The following is an 18,588-nucleotide window of genomic DNA, read 5'->3' on the forward strand; positions in this document are numbered from 1 at the left end:
TATCCCTTGAGTGCAAAGATGTCCTTTCAGCTGGAGCTGGGACACAGCAGAATGGTAATCAAGATGGTCTTGTGGTGATCCCACATGTGCAGTACTTATTCTCAGAACAGATGTCATCATTCCCTAAAAATTCCAACTAGCTCACACAGTAATACCAACTCAAGGATTAAAATCAACTCTTCAAAATCTATTTGAGTAACACAAATCATGGAGCTACTGTGGATATAAAAGCATGTCTGGTCAGAACAAAGCAGAGGCTGTATTTTAAGACACTGTATCAGTAATCTGTCTATACCATCTTTGAATTTCAACTTTTTTTTTTTTTATATAAAGTAATTAACCACCCATCTACATGTGTAATAATCCACCTCTTTGAATGTTATAAAAATCTTCTCCCAGTTTCATGCAGAAATATGAAGTTAAAGATGTTTTCTTTGCATGAATGTAACATTATGCTGAAGAAATCAACACAGAAAGGAGTAGAGATTGTAAATTCTCTTAAACTAAACCTAGACTACAGTATGATGGGTTTGTCCCTTCAAAGCACTACTTTAGCAGTAGAATTAACCTTAAAAATTGTGTTTACTGATGGCCATTAGATAACACTCATGCTTTAAAAAATTATTATTAAAAAAATAATCTTGCAGTTCTTTGGTAACTACTGTACAAGATGCCTAAGCACAGCTACAAAGATGACAGGGTATTTTGGGGGGTCTGTTGTGACTGGATGACAAAAAAATTTCAAAAGTTTCAGTAGTTTAACGAACATAGCATGAAACCTTTCTAGTCACACTGCTACACAGAAGCATGTACTTACTATTTTCTCCTTTGATAATATTACAACAGATTTAAATTAAGTTTGGGTATGGGGTTTTTGGGGGGTGGTTTTGTTTTTGGGGGTTTTTTGTTTGTTTGTTTTTTTTTAATAAGCCAAACACACAGAAGTCCTTTGGAGAATACCTCCTAGGGCCCTGATTTTTTGAGGTATGCCTTTATATTTTGTTGTGCTTTCCACTAAAAACTTACCAAATGCAAAGTCATCAGAATCAGTAAAAATGCTTGCTCTGATTTTTCATCTGAAACTTGTTCCCACATTGCATCTAATCAGATCCAAAGTCTCCTCTGAAAAGAATTTTAGTTTTAATAGGAAAAGAGCCACAACTAGAAGAGAATATGTATCAATGCATCCAGCTGAACTAACTGCACTTCTACTGGAGGACAACCAAGTGAAAAACCCAGCAATTGAGTCCATCATCCACCTTATTATTTCAGAAAACTTGTTAATTGTGATTAAGGAACAGCAAATTCACCATTCTGTAATACCTTCACAGAACTGATAGAGACAGACACAAACACACACACAAAACAGTCTATTTCTTTTTTGTCACATTCTTTATGAAAAGATGGTTCCGATCCAACCACTGATCTGAGCTATTGTAGGAATTACACCACATTGAGAGGCTATGAAACAGATCTAACTTTTGTTAAATTTGTTTAATTTCCCTACCATTTCTGTTCAGAAAATAGTTCTAGTTCACAATCTTATTTAAAATAAAGAAAATAATTAGTTTATCCACAAACCAACTTAAAGTCACTGAGGTTGGTGCAGGTTGTGTTGAATTCAGTTAGCTTTAAAATAATAACTTAAGCTACTTCAGGCTGCAGCACCATAACAGCACAGAGCTTGACACTGCCTGCAAAAGCCCAGTGAGGGCTCCAACCCACATGCAACACTTTAACTTAAAAATCAAACAGCTGCAAGGATGGGATCATCCCCTTTGCCTTAATATAGTGGGCTCAAAATTGAAGTTCAGGAGCTGCTTGAAGAGCTCTTCAGTCATCCACGATGCATGGACAACAGCAGAGGTAATAAGAGCTACGTAACAGTCACTTCAACCATTCAGTCTCAATCCCCTGCTTCATATGAATCACAGCCTTAGGTAAGCAGATGTATAGAAAACAACCTAGCTTTAAAGTAGCAGCAGCAGAACTGCGCATGCAAGCTACAACTACAATAAAGACACACAGTCAAAGACTGGAGCACTTTGCCTGCCAGATTCTGACCATCTGTATCTCCTCATGCAAATTAATAAGAACAAATTTGGGAGAGTTGCAGATTTTTTGCAGTATGTAATAGCAGAGCATATTTATATCTTGTTTCCCATCAAATAAAGCTTTTTTTATATTTACAGATAATAAAAAAATAATACAAAACAAGTCCAGAATCAATTTAAAGTGCAAACAGTTTAAAGAGGGAACATAAAATAGTTATACAAACAAAAGAAACTCAAGAAATGTACTAGAAGCGCCCACTATTCTCTATTCCTCTGATTTACTGCTGTCAAATCAGACTTAAAAACTTTGAAAATACGCACAATCCACACAAATGGTGCAGAACTCTGTATCTATCTTCTACATTTGGGTTTTCTTTGGACAGGCATTCCCACACTCAGATCGTACTGATGTATCTCCCAAACCATGAAAGCATTATATTGTATTCTTACCCTAGAAGTCACCAGAGATGGCAGAATACATATTTTTACTTAACTCTATGAATGCTGTCAACTGTACTAATAAGCATACCAATGGCTGTACCTATTCTACATAGTTAAGACCAAGGGGCAGCAATACCGTCAAACACAAACCAGAACAGGTTGATTTCTGACAGATCTATAAGCAACCATAGCTTAGTCACACAAAAAAAGAAGCAGTCACAGTTAACAGAGAAGTTACAGAAGTTAATCTAGGTTACATAATAAAAATAAAATATATAATTTTAAATGCAGTCTTACAATGACTCTCTTACCTAGTCAGCTACTGTGAACAAAAGCACTGTTAAAATTTTGAACATAGTTTTTCTACTAAGCCAACATTAACTAATTTTAATCCTATGGAATTATATTTTCCATACCCAAGACTATCAGGAGAATGCCATGATTAATACTCTTTCCTTGCATACTAAATGCTTTGCTCATGCCAACACATTCAGCAAAACTAAAAAGAATCTATTAAATCCATCTCCTAGATACGTGCTGGCTCCTGAAGAATTGACAAATATCTGATGAACTAAGCATATAACCCAAAACAACAAACTGCAATCTATGAAACAATGGCAAAAAAACGTTTTCTTTCAGCATCATTATGCTAGTACCTTCAACCAAGTGCAGGGCAAGAGAAGAGCTATAGACTGTCTTGTTTTAAAGTCATTTGGAAGACATTTCCTCATAACTGCCGACCTAGTCCATAGGAAGTCACACTGAAACCTCAAATAGGAAGCAGTGGACTGATACCCCATAGAAACCAGCTCTGGATGTATACCTGTTTTCACACTCCTATCTCTTGATAGTGAAGCAGGATGAACGTTTAAATGATGCTCATAATAAGCATTAAAAAAAAACCAACACTGAGGCTTCAAGGTTGAGATGCTGAGACTCTATAATGACTTCTGCTGCATTATTTTGCTCCTCTCCTTCCACCACTTATTTTGTTCTCCATATTATTTTCCTCACTCCACATTCACCCCTTCCATCCTTACCTCATTGCTTAAATGAAGTCTCCCTTGGCAGGTTTCTGCAGTCAGGGTTCTGCGCCGACTTGATCTAACGAGTGGCTGGGGAAAACCTCTGCTAATGCTCCCAAACAAAACTTAACCTTCATCTTCCCTCTAAAAATCCCAACATTCACACTTTTTTCTACTGCAACAACCACCAACACCAAAACCACCAAGAAGGCAACTGCTTTACGCACTAATCTTTAAGACGCCAGGGCAGGAAAGCTTTCCGTAACTAGCTCAACACAAGAGCAAAGTCGCACAATTAAAAGACCAGATTACATGCATACCAATGCCTCTAGCTCCCATGGATTTGGGCGGGTGGTACTGCCCCGTCCCTGATGCTCTTTCTCAAAGACCACAGAAAAAAAAAAAAAAAGAAAAAGGGGGGGAGCGGGGGATGATTTACCTCTTCCAGGAGTGTGACCGTATTTCTGCAGTTCTGCAACCGGGTGGTGAAGCTGGAGGTGGTCGGGGAGTTGTAATCCTCTGTGGTCTCGGCGATGAACTCCGACACGGTGATCTGGTCCGGCATGATCCTACCCCACCGGTAAAGCCCAGAAGGAGCCGAGGACACAGATCCGGGGGAGAGGAAGCCAAGTTTTTTTGGGGGGGGGGGGAAGGTAGAGGAGAAAAAAAGAAAAGGGGGGAAAACAAAACAAAACAACAACAACAACAAAAAAAAAAGCAGAGGGAAGATGTTAACAGCCAGCAGAGACCCGCAGCATCAAAGCAGCGGAGCCGCAGAGAGAGGCTGGGGCTTCGCCCTCCGCATCCAGCCTCCCCCCGGCCGCCCCCTCCTCCTCCTCCTCCTCCCCCCGGGCAGGAGGCGAAGGGGGGAGAGCCCCCCCCCCGGCACCCCTCGCCCCGCGCCGCTCGGCCCCGCCGGTGGGGAGCGCTCCCTCGGCTGACCGCGGCCCCCCGACGGCTGCGGGGACGGGGCCGCCTCTGAGGAGCCCGGCCCCGCCGCCGGCGCCGAGGGGAGGGGAGGGGGAGCGGCGCCCGCCAGCCCCCACCCCGCCGGGCTCAGCCCCTTTCCCCACCCGCCGCCGACCCTCCTCACGCCCCTCGCCTCCGCCGCCGCTCGCTCCCGCCCGCCGCCGAGTTGAGCACTAACTTGTGCGGGCTCCGGCTGCGCCCCCCGGCCGGGGGGAGGGAGGGAGTGGGGGGGGGAGGAGAGGAGAGGAGGGGAAGGGAAGGGCCGGGGGCGGCGGCGGCGGCGGCGGCAGCAGCAGCAGCAGCGGCGGCTGGGCCGGGGCTGGCGGGGGCTCCCGCCGCCGCTGACAGTCACCCGGTGACTGACACGCGCTGCCCAGCGCCCGCCCGCAGCCGTTACGTGGGCCAACGAGGAAGTGCTCTGCGCAGGCGCCGACGCCCGCCTGGCCTCCCCCCCCCCTCCTCCCCCCCTTCACCCGGCGGCACCGCCCCCTCCCCCGGCCTCGCGCACGCACACACCCCCCCCTCCCCTCCCCGCCCCGCCCCCGCGGGGGGTGCCTCGCGCCGGGGCGCGCGCGGGGGCTGCGGCGCGGGGGAGGCGCGGAGCCGGGGGGGGGGGAGGTGCTGTGCCTCTTTTTTTATTTCCTTTTTTGTTGTTGCTTGTTTGTTATAAAAAGGCTTTTTGGTGGAAGCGTACGAGGTCGGGGGGTGCCGGGTACACCCCAAGGGCAAGTCAGCGGGTGTCTTTTTTTTGTTGTTGTTGTTTTTTTAATTTTGTTTTTCCTTTTTTAAGTCCATCCCAGCCAGTCGAAGCCCCTTGGCGTCAAGCCCTGTGCGCTGCGAGCTCTCTGCGATGTAAAGCGTGAAGGTTTCTTGCAGCCGCTGCTGATCAAGTCATCGCTCCGAGCAGTCTGCCTCTCCAAATTTTTACCCTCCTTACACCCGGGGAATTTTTAAGAAGTCCTGCCGTGTCTCAGTGACACCCTTGAACCTGCTGGTGCTGATTCGTGCTACTAATTCTGCTCCTGAGCCTCCTCAAAAGAGAAGGGGAGAGGGATATCTGACTATCGAAATGGCTGGATCGCAGAGTTCGCCCCGGTGCAACCGAGAGAGCAGCAGCAGCACCGGCCCAAAACCCTCACCGCATCCCCGCTGCCCTCCTTTCTGTCGTTTACCAGTCCTGCATCCTCGCACAGCTAGTATTCCTGAATAAGTTAAAATATCCTTTATCCGCTACCGCCTCATGTAACTCTGGGAATTGACAGGCAGCACTAATGAGGGTTTCTTTTTTTTTTTAAAGCTTAGATTTTGGGGCCCATATGTGCCTTTCTGGAGAAGGCAGGGTCTCAGGAGGCTCAAGCAATTATGGTCATCTGCCGTTTCAGTCGGATTTGTTTAGTCGTACTCTGTGTTTTCCTTCTCTTTGTATTTGGGATTCTCTCCCAGAAGCTGGGAAATTCAGGAGTGGTAAATATTCTCAAATCTGAACAACTGAAAATGAGCGATATTACATGGATATATCCATTTCAAAGGTTTTAATGTTCTGTACATAAGCACCTACTCCTGTATTACAGGCTTTTACATGGGCTTTTATGTAATTCTAATAAAACGCCTGTACAACTCAAAAATACTTGAAAATGCCAACAAAAGGCTGCGAAGCCTGAGTAAGCATAAAAAGGAGATACCTTATTTGTGTATACCCATAAAAAAAATTACTTGTATGCAGTTCTGCCAGCAAAAATATGACCAATACTCCTGAGAAACGGTCCTGCCTGAACACGTTTCTTTGATTTCATTGCCTTTGCAGAAGCCCTCCATCTGGCCATGTGATTGCCGCTGCTGCTGCTGCTTCACGTGATCCGGCTTTCCGGCACAAAGGCTCCGGGCTCGTACAGATGAGTGTTAAACGTCATGAGACTCTGAAAGGTAGAGTAGGCAAGAGGAGGAGGAGGAAGCCAAGAAAAGAACCGCGTGGGAGTTGCACTGAAAAAAATGGATCTGGGCGAAAAAAAAATTGAAGCGGTGGAGAAGCGACTGGAGGGGGTAGGAAGAAAATCAATTGAGGATCGTGTTCGCAAGAGCCGTGGAGGAGGAAGAGAGAACAAGAAGATAAAAATGGCTGGTGGCATCAAAAGCAGCATGGAAAGGAGAGTGAAGAACTGTCTGGGGGTTTGGGCAGGAAAGAACTGTTAGTGGCATCAGAAGGAGCTGTTTCAGAGTGCCTAGCCTGCTCGGAAACCGGAGGGGTGAGGGGCTGGGATACGGCCCGAGGGCCAGACAGGACCTCTGTGGTCATCTCCTGAAATTTCCTGCAGAGGATCGATCATGGGCTGTCACACCGCTGTCCTGAGCCAGACCTACGCTCTGCGGGTCCGCTGCGGTGCTCCCGTTGGAAGGAGACCTGATCCCTCTCTAGCAGATTTCAAGTGAGGATAAATCCATCGCATTGATGGGTAAACCCGTTTAATTAATTGAGTACTCCCACTGTTAATGTTGAATTGTTCCTCTTCAGGCTGAAGTTACTGAGCTTGAGCACTAGTCTTTGGATTCTGAAATAACCTCGTCTGCTATCCTGAACAAATCCTACCCCAAAGAGTGTGGACAAAAGCTGGACATATTGCTACAGACATAATTTCTTTAATACTATGTAGAGAAAATTTAAACTGCAGAATTGAAGAGCGCCTGTTCGATAAAGAAAGGGAGGAGGCAGGCCAAGGAAACTGGAGCAGTGAAGAGTGACAGAAATGAAGGCATAGCAGAGAGTAACAGTAGCTGAGCTTCTGTGTTTCCTCATCAGGAAAAAAAAAACCTTTTCAAATAAAATATAAAATAGATTAAAAAAAATAGAATGAATACAGAAGAATACTGGGAAACAAAGAGAACAGCACAAGGCCTAAAGATGAAAAAGGAAGACCAATAGCTACTGATCATAATTGCCTATTAGTCGGGGGTTTTTGACAGTTCTGAAATTGTTAACTCTATTAAAGAGAGTATGGTGCTCACTTTTGCTGCTTTGAAGCAGCATTTCCTCTTCCCCTATACAAATGCTAGTAGAGAAAATAGCCCTATGGGCATGACCTCTTTAGGCTTTGATTAGCTTCACTTAAACTCACTGGAAGCAAGATTAGTTAATTAATATGAAGTTAATAAAAAATAAATGCTACAACTTGCTTGTAAAAATGTGCTTACATTTAAACTAGACGAATTATATAAGTGTTTCAGATAGCGCTTAGTGGATTTCAGATTTAACCACGTTTCCTGTTTTGAATTGCGATCAGTATCTGAGATTCACTTCTAAATTTATAAGATGCACCTCCCTATAAGTTGTCACTAACTGAAATCACTGTTTCACTTCACAAATGTCAAAGAATAATCAGCAGAGTGTGAAAGTTATATTTCACGGCGTCTGCTCTAACGCTATCTTAGTTTGTGCTAGATCCTGGGGGAGGAGGCTGTGCCGCAGCCTTTTTCTCATCTAAGGCTTGCCAATAGAAGTTATGCTTATCTCACTCCTCTTGGTATTCTCGTGTGAAATGCATCTCAGTGTCCATCCTGGGACAAGCTAGCCCGGGTGAGGAGTGTGCAAGCAGCCCTGGAAAGCACACTCCTTACTGATGATGCATTGCAGTCAAGGAAGCTGTGTCGTCTTGCCATCCCACCCAGTGATTCAGTCCACAAATCCATTTGATTCCCTGGCCTTTTTTACTGTGATTGCCAACAGGAGAGTTAATTGCAGCAAACTGATAACAGTTCTGCAATATCGGTGACAGTCACCAGGCTTAGGGAGAGGCTGAGGAACATAGCAACGACAGCACAAACGACTAACAAACACAGGTGTTTTGCAATAAGCTGAACAGCAACTATGGTGTTTTTCATTTTATAGTACTCTAGTCATATTTAGATTGAGATCATGAGTTCATTCACAAGAGCTGAGCAGTAGTCATCAGGTGATGATGACTGTTGTCATCGTTGCGAACTTTCAAACCTTACAGATATGTGCCAGAGGTGAAGCGCTACGTTGCACTTGCACAGCTCTTCGGGTAGTCAGTGCAATTAACCGTTTAAACCACGCCGCGGTGAGGTAGAGAACAGCACGATTATCTTTCCACTACGGATAAGGAGACAGATACAGGAGGCTGTGGCCCTGCTGACCAGAGGCAGGGCTGTATTTTTGGCCGCCTCGCTCTAGTCATGCCAAGTCAGGTCTTCAGGGTGTCAACGCCGCGGCTGCGCTGAAGCCGGTGGCGGATCTCCCGCGGGATACGATTAGGCTGCCCGCAGAAAGCAGCCCCGGGACCACCCCCGAGGCCACGCTTGCCTGCTTGCATAGAGAACGAGCTCAGGAATACAAACTCAGGCGTGGTTGCCGCTTGGTTTTTGGAAACGAGCTTGACCCAGGTCCCTGGCTGTGCACCAAATATGCTGTCAAGCATGCTCAGACAAGCTGCCTCCAGGGCCATTTGCAACCTGTCAGTGGTGGCGAAGTGAGTTGTTAGCTGAAGAAGGAAATCACTGTGCACATGGCTACTGTGCAGATGAATCCTCTTGACTAGTATAGACATAGTCATGCCAGGATCTCACGTGTCAAATTTGTGTTTTCTTTCTCCCCAAGTATGAAAGAGAGGAGGCCACTTTGCAAATAAGGGCTTACACCTACATGCATTTCTTTACTTTCAAGGTTCCCATCTTGGCTAATACTGCTCACAAAAGTGGTGTAGATCAGGCAATAGTGTCTAATTAAAACATCAAACCATTGAAATACGCATGCTATTGTTAGTAAACTATATCGTTGTTCTTTTTATGCTCCTTAGCATCTTCACAAATATGGAGAGTATCACCAGCTCAGCAGCAAATAGCAACAGAACTAGTGGCGTGCTAAAACTCATCAGGAAAATATCCTTAGGCTATGCTGCTCTACAATGCTGCTATTCTGAATAAATTTGTGGTTTGGTGTTACATTCATCCATTTCAGCTAAACGCAGCAGTCAGCATTACTTCCCATCCTCCTTCCTATCCTAACTCCCTGTGTGGGATCACTGTATGGCACAAGGCAGCCATGGCATTTGATCGCCGATCAAGTTGGTTAGATATTCCCTGAGAAAACGTCTATGTGGTAAATTGCTGTTGCTACATTTCTATAATTTCATTTTCAGGTAACTTCTGACAAAATTAATGGGAAATGCTTATTTAAATTTATGGCCATCAGTACTAGAATATCCACAAAATTTCTGAACATCAGCTCTTCTCATTTGAGTTGAATGTTGGGCTTAGCGGATAAAAGGAGCTTCAGATCAACAATCTCAGCAGGGTGAGTTTGGCTTTTGGTTTTGGACTATCTCATGTGCTCAAATGCGGTAAACTTTTTTTGTTAATGGAACTCCCATAGTTTTGTTTTGAAAAACAAAACTGCCCCATTTATGTAAGGACACATAACATCATCGCTTTGTACTTCAGCGGGAAATGTTTAGTCAGGAGGAGTTCCACCTCCAGGAGCAGTGTCCTCTCGGAGGACAGTCCCGTTGGCTGACTGAGCCTTGTATGAAATGTAACAACCACATATTTTAACCTGCAGCATGTTTACACTTTTAATATCGCATAAGTGCATGATGTACTCACAGGAAAAGGCAAAGTCTATTTTAAACACTGAAGCCTACATCACACATTGTGACTGGTGCTAATTTGCTTGAAGGGAACTTATATGGTAAACTGCAAAGTGTTTCTGCTTGTGAAAGAAGGCTGTTGGATTTGACATTTGCAAACAAATCTTTGAAATGATTGTTTTATGAGGACAGAATAGTCAGGTAACTTTCAGGTCAAAGAAAAACGTTCTTACCTAAATCATATCGCTGTACATGCAGAAAACCAAAATCCAGATCCAGCAAACATGCTGATTGCAATTCAGTATTTTTAAGCAGCAGTATCTACCAATATGGCTTATGGACTACATGAACTGCATCAACAATTTCTGTTGCTGCTGTGACTGTTTTGAATAGAAGGATCAGCTGATTTCAATTTTAATACTGGCATCTCTGAGCATTTGTCTTCATTTGGTATTTAAAATTAGATAAAAAAACATAAGCAACTCTCAGAAACCACAGTATTAGTTTAAAGGCCTTTTAGCACTAGCAATAGTGGCTTAAACAAAAGGTTCTTTTTGCATTTTTTCAATATTAATATGATAGCAAAAAGAGAACCCATTGTGTTCTCATTATAAATGACATTTTGGTAACATTAAGATCTTGCATTTTTAACGCTATATGTACTAAACGGAAAAGATTAAATCAAAACATCAGAAACATACCACTGAATGGTACCACTGAATTTTGCATCTTATTTACTTGAATGTCCTGTGCAAGGAGCATGACTAAACGATAGGTGAGCTCAAATAGCCATTTGAAAGGACAGCTGAAAATAACAGCACTGAAAATGAAGTGCAGCATTGAGTTACACAAGATTAAGCTGACTAATCTGCTGATTCAGTTTTGCCTTTGTTTTTTGGTTTTGTCATGCAAGATCAAGAGTCATGCAGACAAACACGTAATGGCATTCCAGGCTCACAGTAACAACAACAAGCAACGGGCTGTTCCCCTGCAACCTCTGCATCCTCCAAACAGAAAAACGGCAAAATGGTCACCAGCAGCAAGAGGCAGCAGGCTAAGGACAGGGAAGGCATGCTCTTTTTTTTGTTGCAGGTGTGCTGAATTTGGTATGTTTATTGCACACAGTTTTTTTGTTAGGGATGCTCATTTCAGAAACCTTACTTCAGTTCATAGGAATTGTAATACTGCGTGTGTTGGGAAAGATCAGATTCAAATAGAGCCCTTAAAACATCTACAGAATATAAAAAACCAGCAGTATATTCTCCTGTAAGGACTGTGTTTTGGATAGTCCAAAGATACCAAACTCTTATGAATGCTGTCGGTGCAGCCTCTGGCAAATTTAACCCTTGCCTGCCCATTGCTCACGGAGACAGCCACGCCAGGACTGCCGACCCCACGGGAGCTGCTCCCCCAGCAGCACCCACCATCGCCATGTCGGTGAGGGTGAGGACCCACGCGGAGGAAACCTGTGCGTGGTTATCCTTGCATTCCTGACCCTGAGCGATTCCTTGGAGGATTGTTTGGAAGGGCACAGCAGACACATTAGCATGAGAGCAAGCCATGCTAGCGGGATTGCAAAGCATGAGACAAAGCCAATATATCATGAAGGGGTACTCTGTGATTGAAACAAGAGAAATAAGAGTCTTTCCAAAGCAGGAATCGTAGCTGAATACATTCTTTTGTTTTAATATGAGAAATAGCAATGACTAAAATCAGAGTGTGATACTGCAGAAATGAACATGTTGCAGGGCAGCTGGCGTAGCAGGCTCTCCAAAATAAAAAGAGAATGAAATAAAGCCTCAACCCGCACTGCAAACATTTCAATATTTTCTCTTTCCCTCTGGAAACGATATGGCTGTGTCATTATCCAGGCACATCTCTGGTTCTACCTAAGCTGCTAAATGCATGCTAATGGCAGCATGCGTCTTGCCTGCAGTGAAACTGGAGATTCAGGCCAAAATGAACCTGGGAAGCAGTTTGAGAATGAAATAAAGGCTCTGTAGACCTGGGATCATGTCCTTGAGCTGCTGTCACGGCTATGACATGGCATTTGATCTCTGTGTACATCATTTCTCTATCTGTGCAATGCAGACAATTACATTTATTTTTCTAGGTGAAGGCACACTGGGCTTTTCCAGCAGAGTAGTGCTATATCAGAACTAAGTATTTTTATTACAGGTTTTATTGTAAGAGTTTCAAAAAATAGCTGAAAGTTGAGAAGGGCTCTCAAGCCAAACAATTTCATCAGCATTTTATTGGATAGACAAAAAGGATTGGCAGGCAAATGAAAGGGTTTCTTTCTACTAGGTGTTGATGATATGAACATATAAAGCAGAGGGGTCTGGTTTTGTGAGGGTTTTTTCCCCTCTGTATTATGAATTTATTAGCATTAAAGCAGTATTTAGTGGAAGAAGAGGGACTGAGACCCCATCATGCTAAACAGATACACAGAAATCATTTGTGGTTTTACACAAGCTTTTCTAAGACACAGTTTGCAGACATGCACATGTATGGGCCTACTGAGTTGAAGTTCAAAAGCTGGCTTATAGTGGTGACTGGGCATACTTCATTTCTTAATTTCCTAAATAGCGTCTCGTTAGAGAAATGCTGGAAATAAATCTGCAGGTGTTGGATGTTATAAAAAAGGCCCCTGCAACCACTGAACTTACTAGCACATCTGCATTTCCCTTATATAAGTCTCTGTTCTCAAGGATGCATCACTTGGCCAGACTCTAGACTTGAACTTAGCATAGAAAATTTTCAATTCAGGAGTGATGTCTTTTGGGTTTTGATGGGGGAGCGGGTGTGTGTTTATTTTGGGGGTTTGTTTGTCTGTTTGTTTATTAAGGAGATCAATATGTTTAACAACACATAAGACCTGAAATAATTTGAGGCATATCTGCTTTAATGCTCAAAGGCTTGTCATCAAGCAAAAATTACTCAAATTTAAAATCAGGGCCTGAATGTTTTATTAAAGTAGATGTTTGAATGATGCAGTTGTTGGGTTCTGTTAAAACCCAAGACAGCAGAAAACCATCTGGAAACTTTTGGAAACCGGTCTTGCTGCGTGGACCTAGTCTCCGTTGAGTCAGTGTTCACATGGTGCTAAATGAAATAAAGAAGTTCAGAATTTTAGTCTAGAAGTCCGTCACAGCAGCCCTTCTCCTACTCATTTGCTTCTACTTTTAATCAGTGAAATTGAGCTTGCTGTTCCCTAAGTTCACTGGCTTTCCATTGACTATGGTAGAGGGTGATCATCTGCTCCTCTGTCCTGCCTCTAACTATTTTTTTAATGCGTTGCTGATCCCAGCAAATTTGATATGGGGGCAGGAAAGGTGTCAAAATTCTTCAGTTCCTAGAAGTTTTGTGGGAAAATAAAAATGACCAGAGGAAAAAGATGTTTATTGCCCCTATGGATAGAAAAGGCTCACCCTCATCTTGTTCTTTATCAAGATAATCGGTGTAGGAGAAAGATCCTATAAGTGTCCCGATCATGGGAAAAGTTTCACTGATGGTTTGCACCTCCTCAGGAGCTGCAGTCAAGACACAAATCCATAGGAAATCAGGTTTCATTAATTTCAGTGATCTTACCACTACTTATTTGCTTGTTGGTGGCTGTGTTTTATTTTATTCCTCCAACAATATATAGGGGCAGTAGGACATAAAAACTTAAGTGCTGTTTCAAAATCAAATAGGAATATCCAGATTAATAGTTTCATACTTTTCAAAAGATGATTGTCTGACTTCTGAACTCTTGCTTATTTAAGGCAGCATGGACTTAAAAAGGAAAAATATGTGTAGCCATGTGACAAAGCAAATGCACCAAAGGAAGATTTATTCAATTTTCAGAAGATCAGCAGCAGTGATTCACCCTTCTTGGCTGGGCTAGGGTGCAATATGGTCAACCGTTTCCCCCAGGGAAGAAGAAAAGATGGAAGTCCCGCACTGCTGCGACGGCCAGGCAGGGAGCAGTGACCTGCACCAGGATAGCTCCAGCCAGCGCACCAGGTAGAAATAAAACTTCAGCCTTAACCGTCAATAATGTTGTTGTAGGGGGTTCAAGTCAGGCAATCCAAATGTAGCTTTTAGCAGTTCAATGAAACACAGTAAAAACTTTAAAACAAGAGCACTCACCATCCAGAGACTGAATAAACAAAAGCATATTTAGACAACTGTGTGCTATTCAGCACTTTACATCATGAGAAGAAGAGAGTCCCTCCTCTTTCAAGCCCCCGCACAAATCTTGCCATAGATTTTTCAGGCTGATCTCAGAGATTTGTTGTTTTCAAAGTTAAAACAACATCAGTTACAAGATCTAGATGAGTTGAAATGAGTTACAGAAAGTGTCCTTTTTAATCCCTGCCCCCCTCATTCAGCTTTGAAATCTATGAAAGCAAAGCAAAATACATAATAAATGTTGGTGTTTGTTCAGTACTTGCTCAGGCAGTCAATGTTTTGTAAGGATTTACTGATTTATTGGAATTTTTGATCCTTGGAAGGATCAATAGGTTAGACATTTTCTGAAAAACACCCACTGTAGTAATGTCCAAAGTGGCCTTAAGCAGAGAAAAAACCCACTGGCAGGTATTGCGATTGATAAAACCAGTTTCTTTTAGGCTTATTTTTCATAGATTCTGGTCTGCCTTTTTAAAACCAATAATTTATATTTATGTCTTTCTTCTTTCTTACCGATTCCATAGTGAATCTCTTGAAGAAAAACTTGAAAGCCTGGAAGCTGAAGATCTCATGTCTCATCTGTCACGACCAGAAACCTACCTAGAAGAGGAGAAAAGATCAAATAAGTAAAACTGACCAAAGCTATGGGACTGACAAGATTATTCAGTCGGTTTGAAACAATGCCTATGAATTGTTCAGTGATGGCAATTTATCGTAAGTTATTTGATTACTGCGTTCGATAATGTGGATTTCATTGTCGTAAACAGATCCTTCAGGAATCGCCTGAAGAGAACACCTTGATAGACATTGCTACAGGAGCGCTTCATTTAGCTGACTGGGAAAACTCTCTGTCTAACTCAATGTGGCAACTACTCACTCAGCTGCACTGAATGCAGAGCTGGTAACGTCGCCTGTCCAAGTTGTCTGACACTTCAGAAGACCCTGTTTTCAGATATAACTTCAGTCTAACCATTCAGGCTGAAAATTTCCATGTCAGGTGTATGCACCAGACTGATCTTTTTTGGAAGATGGAGATAGGATTTGAAGGATAAAGAGACTGGGAGCAAGAAGTGGCCTGATGGGGAGGAATCCTGCGTGCAGGAGAGGGGAGGAGGGTGTGGGGAGACAGTCAAACCAGGACATGGACAAGTGGTTTCACAGTTTTTCATCAGACCTCTCCACCATTATATTGCATACTATTTCCAGTTTAAGACTTGCTTTGCTGCGGGGGACGGAAGGTGATAGAGACGCTGCAGAGCCTCTGGAGGAGGTGGGTAGGACTGGGACATACCTTTCACTTTGAGACCTGCTGGGCTGATCTCTGTGGTAGGTCCAAAGGGACAAGGTGGAAAAAGATTGACCAGGCCTTGGGGCCAGATATTGGTGCTAGGAAGGAGAAGAGTACCCAGAAGGCACTGCCTTTAAAGATGAGGTTGTGAAGCAAGGAGGCTGGGACAAGCCACATGAGACACAGAGGTGTGGACTGGGTAGGTTGGCAGAACGGGAGATGTGACAAGGACCCGTAAGGATGAGACTGGGATGGAACAGAGGGACCAAGGCAGAAGGGGACTTGGAGGGAGGTCACCTCCAGATCACACCCTTTGCTTAGCTAGTCTGCCTGTTTCCATTTGAGCAGACCACTTGATTCCATGAGGAAAAGCACATCTCCTCCTCTATGAGTTGGGGTTTTTTTTTCCTTCTCTTTTAAGAGAAGTCTTGTTACTTCTGTTGACCTATTTCCCCAGAGACTGCTGTAGTTTGTTTATGGGGTTTGTTGTGTTTGTTTTATGTTTCCAAATATGTCATGTGGGTCTGGAGGTCTGCCAACCCTTAACATTAAAAATAACATAGAATAATCCCTGTCTCCAAGACACATGGGATTCAATTAAAAATTGCGACATAAAAGTTTTTGGATGGGATGTTACTGTATCTCTTTTGCCTTCTGTTTCTGAGCCTTTAGGATACTTTCAAGTGATGTTGTCAAGAGCTCTTTTGCCATTAGGAGGACTACAAATCTCTTTAACCAGCAGATTTCAGATTTTTACATACTGGCTGGAAAGCATCTGAGATTCTACCAGGTACCACCAGCTTGGCAGCATGGGAGAAGAAATAGTTATGGGCTCTGTCCATAAGAGAGAGGTATGCCCTTGATATGAAGGCAAGGATGTAAGAGGGGAAGTACGTACCTTAAACCAAGAATATTATGCTTGAATATTATGTCACATGGAGGAAAAAGGTGTTAGAAGAAGACCTGGGCACTACACTGGTTTTGGGGGACAGGGAAGGGCCTCCACCAGTAGACAACTGAGTACCACCATCAACAAGACCATAGCCACTGGCAACCCTGGATCTGACTCAACCCGTGATGACATGTCTGCTTGTTGTTTAACTTTACAGCACATCTGTTCCTTTTAATGATATTATCCATCTTTTTAGGCAAAACAGTCACCTTCATGATTATAGGTTTATGCTATTCAAATCAAAGCAAAAAGAAAAAAAATATATTATGGCTCATTGGTTTCTGAATGGAGTGATGACCTAAGTTCACAAGTAACGATGATTTACATTAGGTTATGTTTTGAATTGATGGTAATTTATTTTTTCATAAGTCCAAAAAGTCACAGAATCTCCTTACACCTGCAATAATCTACTGAACATTATTTAATTACCCATTTGCTATAGGCAGCGTTACCAGCAGTTGTGGTTAGATCTCAGTGGTTCAGGATGATTACATTCCCTTCCTAGGTCTCCTACTCATTTCTAGGCCTCTCAGTACTACAGCAACCAGCAAATAAAATGAAATATGAAAGAAATCCAGCAAAATATTTATAAAGCAATCAAGTTGGTTGAAGTTATAAGGATTGATTGATGAGAAACAACACTGAGAAGGAAATAGATGTGGTTCTCCTAGAGAGAAGAAAGGTGGCCCAGTGCTGAATATGCTCATGTGGGTTCAGCCCCCTGACTCAGTAACCTTGGACAAGTTATTAGAGCATCATTCAGATGGCAAATTCCTCAGGCCTTATGCCCATGCAATTGTATCGTCTGCGTAGACTCTTTTGAGGCTAAATACAGCTTTTATGAAACTCTCGTCCCAAGGACAGCAGTAGAATTTGGCCTGTGTCAAGAGGGCATCTTGACTCTGTTTCTCACTGAGATAAAAAAAAGAAAAACGGTGCTTCCCAACCATCCTTGGCAATGTGAAGGTAACACTATCAGATTTATGTAAAGTCCTTATCTATGACAGTATGTGAGTGGGAGCGGGGAGTGAATAAGAAATATAAAACCCCAGAACAGATAGAGAACAATGAAAACCTGGGGAACTATGATTGCTTGTTACATAGGGACACCTACACCTGAAAAGAGAAAGACTAGTTGGGACTTAAGTAAGAAAGAGGCCTAACTGAGAACAGGGTGACATTAATGGCAGCTGGGTGACAATCCAATCCAATCCAATAATACAATAGCAGATTCTTAGTCCTCAGATGAGGAAAGCATTTGTTCTTGTGCCTGATTATAAATACTTACAATCATATTGAATTAATTGGTACAATCTAAGTGTTTGACTAATCCTAGCTCTTAACTAACAAGTATAATGAGTTGAATCCCTATATTTTTAAGCTTTTAGAACTGGTTAAATAGTGTAGAAAGCCAATGGATTCTCAGGAAATTGCCAATGTATTGGATAATAGTCAAGAAGAAAATCTTATGCAGGGATTTTTTTAGAGGACAGGAAAAGATCAGGAAATATTTTTACACTCTTTAATTACCTGCATTTGATATTGCTTAAACTCTGTGTGATTTTATGCGTTAAGTCATTTAATGACCTATTTTAGTTTGCTTTTTGTTTTGGAGGATTGTTTTGCTTTCATAATAGAATACACAACCTGAACAACAATAATATAAACATATATTTTGCATGTCTAATGAATATTTTAGGACAAATATTAACCAGCCAGTTTCCATGTATGCCTGAACTGGAGTTAACCTAACTAGAAAAACTCAAACAAGCAGAAGTTAATATTGTTTCTACAGTCACTGATGTAACAATAATAGTAGTTGTACACCACAATGCTGAAAATCAACTCCCTTTATGTCCAAACAATAGCGTGAATCACAGAATTCTGACCTCGATATACAAATGTGATCATGTAGTAATTATAGCTCTTGTGCTTTCTGTATAAACAGACTACTTCATCTGGAAATGCTGTAGGGTACTGCTTCATTCTGCCATTTACAGCTAATGACTGAGCAGAAAGCTTTTATATCCCAAGAAGTTTTAAAATAAAGCAGGTAGAAAAAAAATCTCATTTCCTGCAAATGAAA

General features: G+C 42.6%; 1 protein-coding gene and 1 long non-coding RNA gene across 5 annotated transcripts in view; one reads left to right on the top strand and one right to left on the bottom strand.

Moving 5' to 3' along the window:
- Positions 1-18,588, bottom strand: part of ASAP1 (ArfGAP with SH3 domain, ankyrin repeat and PH domain 1) — a 191,726-nt gene that overhangs the window by 126,877 nt on the left and 46,261 nt on the right. For 3 of the 4 annotated variants that reach the window (XM_069780064.1, XM_069780066.1, XM_069780063.1), the window contains exons 2-3: positions 14,776-14,862; positions 3,960-4,089 (exon numbers count right to left, since the gene is read on the bottom strand). In XM_069780064.1, the coding sequence (XP_069636165.1) occupies positions 3,960-4,089; positions 14,776-14,834 (189 nt within the window). In that variant the 5' untranslated portion in view covers positions 14,835-14,862. Of the gene's footprint in view, positions 1-3,959; positions 4,090-4,667; positions 4,760-14,775; positions 14,863-18,588 lie in introns of those variants that run through there. The other variant, XM_069780065.1, reaches the window with a different exon arrangement.
- On the top strand, positions 4,791-7,486 carry LOC138684833 (uncharacterized). The gene is made up of 2 exons (XR_011324142.1): positions 4,791-5,953; positions 6,294-7,486. It is a non-coding gene; the product is annotated as an uncharacterized lncRNA (long non-coding RNA).

Source organism: Haliaeetus albicilla, chromosome 3, assembly GCF_947461875.1.
Source record: "Haliaeetus albicilla chromosome 3, bHalAlb1.1, whole genome shotgun sequence".
NCBI lineage: Eukaryota > Metazoa > Chordata > Aves > Accipitriformes > Accipitridae > Haliaeetus > Haliaeetus albicilla.